Source organism: Pezoporus flaviventris, unplaced genomic scaffold (assembly GCF_033815535.1).
Source record: "Pezoporus flaviventris isolate CSIRO_AGI_PZ_B2104156 unplaced genomic scaffold, CSIRO_AGI_Pfla_v1 ptg000008l, whole genome shotgun sequence".
In the NCBI taxonomy this organism is placed as follows: domain Eukaryota; kingdom Metazoa; phylum Chordata; class Aves; order Psittaciformes; family Psittacidae; genus Pezoporus; species Pezoporus flaviventris.
The window spans coordinates 1,106,887-1,115,446 of NW_026892556.1; the positions used below are offsets into that span (position 1 = coordinate 1,106,887).

At 40.4% G+C, this 8,560-nt stretch overlaps 1 protein-coding gene across 10 annotated transcripts in view; it reads left to right on the forward strand.

Annotated features, from left to right (window-relative positions):
• The window catches only part of LOC133267505 (zinc finger MYM-type protein 4), a 36,453-nt gene extending 27,893 nt beyond the window's left edge, over nt 1-8,560 (forward strand). For 9 of the 10 annotated variants that reach the window (XM_061449806.1, XM_061449808.1, XM_061449807.1 and 6 more), the window contains 6 exons: nt 412-583; nt 2,292-2,443; nt 3,683-3,794; nt 4,854-5,102; nt 5,208-5,337; nt 6,752-8,560. In XM_061449806.1, the coding sequence (XP_061305790.1) occupies nt 412-583; nt 2,292-2,443; nt 3,683-3,794; nt 4,854-5,102; nt 5,208-5,337; nt 6,752-6,959 (1,023 nt within the window). In that variant the 3' untranslated portion in view covers nt 6,960-8,560. Of the gene's footprint in view, nt 1-411; nt 584-2,291; nt 2,444-3,682; nt 3,795-4,853; nt 5,103-5,207; nt 5,338-6,751 lie in introns of those variants that run through there. The other variant, XM_061449812.1, reaches the window with a different exon arrangement.

Genomic DNA, 8,560 nt, shown 5'->3' on the forward strand with positions numbered 1-8,560 from the left:
TTTTTCTTGTTCAGCTATATAAGATTTTCTCCCTCCCCACAGCTAGGTAGAATAAGTGCTCTTTTTAGTGCAGAACATTTTTTATATCTTTCAAAAAATTCCAAAAGTGATGTCTTTTAAGTGCAGTCATAACCTACAGGAAAGACTCAATTTTTGCTTGTGTAGCTAGAGCAGAACAAATTTCTGTGCATATTTATCACAGTGAGAATTGTATTTTATTGCACCTTATCTGTCAAACGTGGTTAATATTTGTCCACATAGTAAAAATGCACACATATCAGTTCAGATTCTGTCATGAGAGTAGGATTTTGTTATCCTGTCAGTATAACAGCCTTTTGATATGAGATCAAGTTAAGCATCCATAGACAAAGTGCTTACTAAATGTTGATTTGTTCTGGCCTTTGCCTGTAGGGTCGGAAGAAGTCTGTTGTTTCTGTAGAGCCCCGGAATCTGATGCAGGGCTCCTATGCAGGATGCTCTGTTTCTGGGATGACCTTAAAGTATATGTATGGGGTAAATGCCTGGAAAAACTGGGTCCAATGGAAAAATGCACAGGAGGAACAAGGGGACCTGAAGTTTTCAGGTAAATTCTCTCTCCATGGAAACAAATACTTAGCTGAAGAGCACTTGGCATGGAACGTTGCTCAAATAGCAGTTGGGGTTAGGTATTACTGAGCTTTAAAGTATCCATGGGTGGAGGAAAGATTTTATGGAATACTGTCTTATGTCTTCTCAGGAATTAAAAAAACATGGCTATTACATTCTTAATTGATCTGTTATCTATTGTAACAGGCTCTAAAATACCAGATTCCTTTTCAGTATTAGAAATGTTACTCTTTTAACCTCCACTTCATGTTCATTTGAATGTAGTAATTCTTCAGTTGTAGAAGGGCTGCTCTAGGCAGCTGCAGAGCTCTAGTCAGTTATTATCAGGCCATAGTTCTAAGTTGACAACGCCAACTTGGCTCCATCTTTTCCTCTGTAGCTAACACATGCACAAAGTATTTGTTTGTCAGCAGAACGGTTTGCTGTAAGAAAACTCTGTGCTGCAACATGAAAAACAGCTTGTTTCTGGGCTTTAGAACTGGAAAGAAACTTTCCAAAGTCCACCTAGTCTGCGCTGCAACCTGGCTGAAACTAACTTTAAAAGGCACAACTTGTTCCTTGCGTCTCACCAGGGTGATAGATGATAATGGCAATATAAATGTCACTTTGTTTTTTCTTTCTACTTACGAATTACTTTTTTCCTTACACAAGCCAGCAGTCCTGGGGCTTGGCAGTGTCCAAGTCCTCTATTCCCCAGTCTCAGATCTGTCTTATGTGTTTGCCCTAAGAGTTTTGTGGGCACATTTTTCAGAGTCTAGCAGAGAATTTCAGTGAGGAATATAATGGAGCTTCTTGAGGGTGGTGGGGAAGAGAGCAAACAGTATTAAATACCTCTGCAATGTGAAGGACTGACTGTGGCAGGACTTATATAAGAAAGATCCCAGAGGGAAAAATTCGAGTTAGAACGAGATCTGCTTTTTGCTCTTACATGGAATTTGTGTTGTCATTACATGAGAACAGCTGGGTTTTGTTTCCCAGAAGAAGAGTAATCACATGAGTTACTGTGTTTTCTTCTTGTGGCTAAGGAAGCAAATAGTAACAGTCAGTTCCAGGAAACTGTGTCCATCACATCCCCTCCCAGCAAGGTTCCCTTGTTAGTCCCAAGCAGGCACTTCTGTAAGTTGTGGAGTGCCCAAACCTGGTAATTTCCTTGCAGATCCTTTGGTCAGTTCCCTGGTTGCTCTGCTTCTCTTGCCAAATCCCACGCATGTCCCATTAAATTCTTCATTCCATCTCCCTGCACTTAACTCATGTCCAGAACTATTAGGAAATACTCAAGATCTTGCTCTCACTCAGGATTCCCCTGAGTCCAGCTGCGGAGGTGAAACCTACTTATTAACCCTCCGCTGCCAGCCTCATGTGCATGCAGTCATTGCCACGCTGCGTCTTTGGGTTTAGCACACTGCCTAACTTCAGCTTTAAATACCTGCAGCCTTGTTAGTCACTTGTAGTGTTTGTGCTGGTTGCACATGCAGGTGGTTTGGCTTTTATTGGCCAAATCCTCATTGTTGTTAACCCGCAGATATGAAATATTTCACAAGTTTACTCATACAAGGTACAAGATAGGAGATTTAATAGTTCTATACTATAGAAGATTTAATAGTTCCTACAACAAATAACAAGGAATGCGTGAAGATTTAACCTTTGAATTAAGTTAATTTTTCTAACCACTTTCTTGGCCACAGTTCGCCCTGTGAAGCTCAAGGAGGACATTCTCTCATGCACTTTTGCTGAGCTGAGTTTTGGCTTGTGCCAGTTTATTCAAGAGGTGCGGAGACCAAATGGAGAAAAATATGATCCTGACAGCATCTTATACTTGTGCCTTGGAATTCAGCAGGTAACTCAGACAATTAGGGTATTGCTGGGAACATGCAGAACTTGCCCTGGTTATTTATGCTTTATATTCATAGTCCCATGTAGCTGCTTGTTTTTTGTAGAGGAGGCAAGAATGTATCGGTTTTGTGCTTTATTCTTGTCTTAATCCCACATTGGACTAATTTTTCTGGACCTTTTTATGATCAAAATGAACAGGCTTCTTCTATACTTGGGAGGAATGTGGCATGGAGGGCAAGGTGTTTCTACCTAGGCACAAATCTTTAGACTTGGTATCTTTTTGATCGGTTTTCATGTATAGGAAAGATTTGCTCCTCAGAAATACTTGCTTTATGATGGAATGTTAGATCTCAAAGAGTTGCTCTCTAACATGCAAGGAAGAGGTTACTCAGCAAAGACTGAGCTCCTTCAGTGGCCAGACAGGTACCTGCTGTGTTGGCAAAATAAAGAAAAAGTACAATGGGAATAAGTGCACTGAAATTAATGAATGCTGAAGGTCATCTGCTAAGTCCTTACTGCCTGCCTTGAAACAGTTGCAGGACAAACCTAGTATAATATTAACTTCTGTTAAAAGCTCAGTATTCAGTAGTTTTCTGTTAGTGGCTTTGTTTTTAAAATAGTCTGCCTGTTCCTTTCCTTGAACACTCATTTGGAAATGAGAACTCAAAAGCTACTTCTGCTGTAAAACCTATCGTTTGACTAGGCATTAATAAGGTCTGGGAGGATCAGCAATGTTTTTGTGTTCCAGTTTTGATGTATTTATTGATACAAACTCCTGACTTGTAGAAAACTTCTTTTAAATGCTGCCTGACAAGAGTTTAAGGGGCTTTGTCTTGATGCTGTAAGTTGAGCTGTTTCAGCAGCCTAGCGCTCTGCCTGTGTCTATTGTCAGGAGGTGGTAGCATGTGAAGCTCTTTTCAACACATAAATACTCAGTAACTCTTCTGGGTTTTCTAGACAGACTTTTTTCAAGAGTATTTAACAGAGGGTGATGATTTTTCAGAATAGAGCTCTAGAGCTTGGAATATTAGCAATAATTCTTGCTCAGATCTCTCATTTCATACTGGGGAGGTCCCTGTCCCTGCAGAAAGTTTGAGTTGATATCTCACTGAAGACTTCAGTAAAGGTTTTTGGACCATGAGACATTGGGACATAAGAAAGGAAAAGACTCTGATGTCCTGTATCTTCTCTGCAATGTTATATATAATCGCAAACTGTATGTCTTCCTTTTTTTCTCTTGTAGTACCTGTTTGAGAATGGTAGAATAGATAACATTTTTACCGAGCCCTATTCCAGGTTTATGATTGAACTTACAAAACTTTTGAAAATCTGGGAACCTACAATTCTTCCAAATGGTAGGACAATTATTTTGTTTTGTGTAGCTGCATGACAAAGCCTTATGATAAACTAATATTTTCTCAGTGCCATGAAGCAGCATTCACCATAGTCTCCTCTTTGTCCACCATGTTCTTGTTTGTGGTAGACTAGCATCATGGATTTCATGTCTGTCTCTACCAGTCATGGACCACACTTAACTGTATCTCTGCCTTTGATCAATCTCTCAACTCCATTGAAAGAAAAGCTTTCCATTCTGGTAGTCAACATGCTAGTTCTTCTCTTCCCTCAAGTTTTATGGTCCATGCAGTTTATCAAGTTGGACACCAGCTCTATTAGTATGTAAGATCTTTTTTCAGAGTACCAGTGAAACTTGAGTGATGTTGGCAATTCCATACGTGTATCCATTTAGAAAACGAACTTTTTCTTTAGTACAGAAATAATCCAGTTACTCACAGAGTGCTGCATACAGTGCTGGGACTTGGGATTTTTTCACTACAAATGTCTTCTAACCCCCCATATGTCCTTTTCCTAACTGACTTACGATAATCACAATGGTCTATTTGTATATAAAGATGGTACAATTTAAAGTCATGCTCCACATCTTAGGAATTATACATTTTTGCAGTTGGCTGACTGTGATTTAATACAGTGAAAGCAGAACTTAGTGAGATTCTGCTGGTGTCTGCAATCTTCCTTTATAGCCTTATCTCCATTCTTCAGGTATTGGAAGTTCATGCGGTTCTCCATGCTCCCTCTTATGTTTGTGCATGCAGTGTTCTTGGGTTTATTGGTATTAACAATTGTTTATGATAGCTCTGAATTTGCAGTTCATTAAGGTAGAAGATTAGCTGAAAGAGGACTTACATGCATCTCTGGCAAAATCTGCCTCCTCAATTGTACTCATTTCTGCCTTCCCACCCTGCTCATATATGATGTTTCCATTGCTTTGGGAAAAAGCCTGAAAATCTTCTAGATTAAACACAGCCTGTAAAAGCTGTTCATTTGTAACTGAATGTAAGGACAGCCTAAAACTGCATAAATAACACTCTTCTTTTTTCTTTGCCCACTGTTTCTAGGTTATATGTTCTCAAGAATTGAAGAGGAACACTTGTGGGAATGTAAACAGCTGGGTGCATATTCCCCTATTGTCTTATTGAACACGCTTCTGTTCTTCAACACCAAATACTTCCAGTTAAAGAATGTCAGTGAGCACCTGAAACTGTCCTTTGCCCATGTTATGAGGCGCACCCGAACTCTGAAGTATAATACTAAGATGACATATTTACGTTTTTTCCCACCCTTTCAAAAACAAGAGGTAGAATCAGGTGGGTGCCTCTGTTTTGGCAATTATATTTGCATTGTCTGTTCCTTTTTTTTTTTGAGGTGCTGTTTTTCACTGAACTTCTGTGATGCCCTTTTTGTGTATCCAGATAAATTATCTGTAGGCAAAAGGAAACGCAGTGAAGATGAGGAGATTCCAGCAGCAGTGGAAATGGCTGAAAATTCGGATAATCCCCTGCGATGTCCAGTCCGACTTTACGAATTTTACTTATCAAAATGGTAAGTGACACAACCTGATTTTTGATCTGTGTATAGATTAGAACAGGCATTTGGGCAAAGGTCCTACTCAGAACTTTTGTGCCTGTGCTGTGGGTTCCTCTCTGCAGTTCCTGGTCTCTCAGTGTGAATGGAATCATGGTGATAGCACTTCCAGCGTCAGCACTGCTGTTAGCAGTATTTGTTACTGGTATTGAGTCAAGAGTAGAGTTAGAGAGGGATGTGTTCTTTAAATGCCTCTTTACACATCCACTGGGTATAAATGTAAATGGAGGGCATTACTACAGTGACCGTGGCATTCTTACATCCTTTAATTCCCATACAGGATCCTTCTTTTGAGATGATTCTAACTAATATCCTGCCATCATGTGAAAGAGGGTAGGAAAAGTGTGAATTAGGTAAAACTGCTGATTGATAGCTTTTACCTGCTGAAATGTGAGATTAACTTGTATTTAGAAGTTAGAAAGAAGACTGTATAGCAAGGACATAGATAGGAGTCGCCTCCTTCTGTATAAACTTCCAATAGATCATTGAGCAGGTGGAATATGATGTTCTTCTCTTTTCAAAGAAAATACACATGAAAAATGAAACAGCATCTCATTAGTGTCAACTAAAATTTAAATAAATCACCATCAAAAATGCACCTACTGAGCTTACTACAGATAGTTCCATTATTTAGGAAAGATGTGCATAGCAGCTGTCCCGACTCTTTGTCTCCCTCTTCTTATCTCCCTTGGCTTCACTTGCATATCATTAGAAACTCTTAGCTGTCCTTGGGCTGTCCTTGGGCATTATCATGCTCCTCATATATTACAGCTGAGCCCCTGCAGTGGTGCAAGCAGCAGTAAAAATTCACTTTGCTGTTTTAACGTGAATATTCCAAAACCAGGCAGGAGGGATCCTTGTTCTAGAGGGTTTTGTGTCTTCCTACCAGAGCCTGAAAGCTGCCTCAGAGCCAGTCTTTCAAGCAGATGGGCTTACCATTCCTCACCATGAGCAGGCCAGCTAGGATTTAGTTTTACTAGCTCTTGAAAATTCCCTGTGTGGAATTGCACAGCAGTTCTGGAAAACTAGAACCCCTTTTGTTCAGAGATTGACTGTCAAATGCATCTATCAATTGTATCAAGATGCTAGTACAATTAATTGTATGATACATTGAAGAACCACATCTGTCAAGGAGTCTCTATAATTTTCTTTGTTTCTAATGCTAAGTGACCTGGAAACAAGTTAACTGTTCCCTGCATAGAAGGGGGGAAGCCAAGTCACTAACAAGGAGATTTTAATTAGGCTGTTCAGATTAGTGTCATCATCTCAGTGTAACTTTCATTTTCTTTGCTGTCTCTCCTGCCCGTCTTTGTGAGCAGGACTGTTGATGCTGCCTTTCGATAACGTGCTCCTGCTTTCTTTATGTTGACAGTTCTGAAAGTGTGAAGCAGAGAAGCGATGTATTTTACCTTCAACCTGAGCGCTCCTGTGTACCCAATAGCCCCATGTGGTATTCCACATTGCCAATAGACCCAGGAACCTTGGACATCATGTTAACACGTATTCTTATGGTGAGGGAGGTACACGAAGAACTTGCCAAAGTCAAATCAGAGGACTCTGATATTGAGTTATCAGACTAACTGAGGTGGGGTATTTTCCTTTGACTACACACCAGAAGCACCAAACTGTGAATACGTCCAGCCTTTGGAAAATGTGTATCAAAAAAAGCCAAGATAATGTCACCTACAGGCATATTTTGAATCACAGTGGATGTACAAACTGGAACTGGAAGGAAGCAAGCTGTGTAAGCTGCAAAAACCAACATCCTGTGGCACCGCTAAATCCTCTGAACAAATTCCAGATGAACTAACCTATTTTGAGTGGTGCATAAATCCTTTATCTGTTCAGGATTTAAAACAGTTGTGAGATATTTTAAAGGAAAAGGGTTGTGTGAAACCTACCATAACAATGTTGGGCATGGAGAGCTAGACTGTGGCTCACGTGACTTCTCAGCCTGGTGGCTGGCAGTCCTTGCTGCCAAAGAACGCGTGGAGCTCCTAGAGCTCTTCACGAGGCCAGGAGAGGAAGTGGTGGTGCTCAGGCAGACACCTTCCATTATAAATACACCTACACATGCTTTTATAGTTGTTTTCCTTTGGAAACTGGGATCAAGCGGTAGGAAGGCAGAAGCCACTGGCTGTCTAAAGGGACAACTGTCTGGCTGCTGTTAAATGGGTCACACGATGCCAGAATCTAGCTCTCGGTCCAGGCCAATTCCAGCTCTTAGCTCTGTTTGGTCTTCGATGCGGAAGAGGTGCTGTAGGTCCAACTTCAGAGGGATCATGTTACGGGATGAACATTTCTGGGGTATGTACAGGAGAGTGACTGTCCTGGGGTATGTGCAGAAATCCCTTCCCTAGCCCAGTAGCTCTGCAGTCTGTTGATATAATCTAGCAAATACTGTGGTGCGCGGAAATTGTTTTTCCCTTAAGGCAGCTTTCCTTTCTCCTCTTTCCCTACTCCAATGGTTTTGGTTATTTTATAAGGCAAATCTGGAGGGCCTTGTCATTTCAAATGGAAGATACGCTCACTCTTTCCGCCTTTGCAACGCGTGCAGTGTTGTGCAAAGGATGCAGTATTACTTTTGACAACTGAACTGTGGTAGAAAATTACCATGTGTGTTTTTTTCCCACCCCACCCAAAGAGATTTAGTCATAGTGTTGGAAATCAAGAGATTTTTTTAAGGCTTGGCTGTTACTGCGTCTTTTGGAAGAGAAAAGCTCCCACGTTGTGTTTGAAGGACAGGACATTATCAGATACTGTCTGTAGCTCCCCTTTTCTCAAGCTATAGATGTGTGTTTCTGGTGACCAGTGGTCACAAATTCACTGGAAACCCAAACTATTTTTAAAGAAGAGAATTGTATGGTTTTGATGTAGCTCCGGTCATCTTCTGTAACAGGGGTCTGATATTTGATCTTGTCACTAAAATTTCAAGAGATGAAAATCAACAGCCTTGAATTCTGTTTCCTTTTTTTTTTTTTTTGTTTGGTTTTGTTTGGTTTTTTAATTATTTTTTTAGCAGTAACAGAAGTAATTTAACAAAAAATAAAATCAGAAAGTAGTCTATTGACGTCGTGTACTCGGTAGTCCTGTCCCTGCCTGTAACAGATTTCACTGATGTATTTTTTAATACAGAAAACTATGTGAAAAGTAAACCTGCCCCTGATTCTGTCTGATCAAA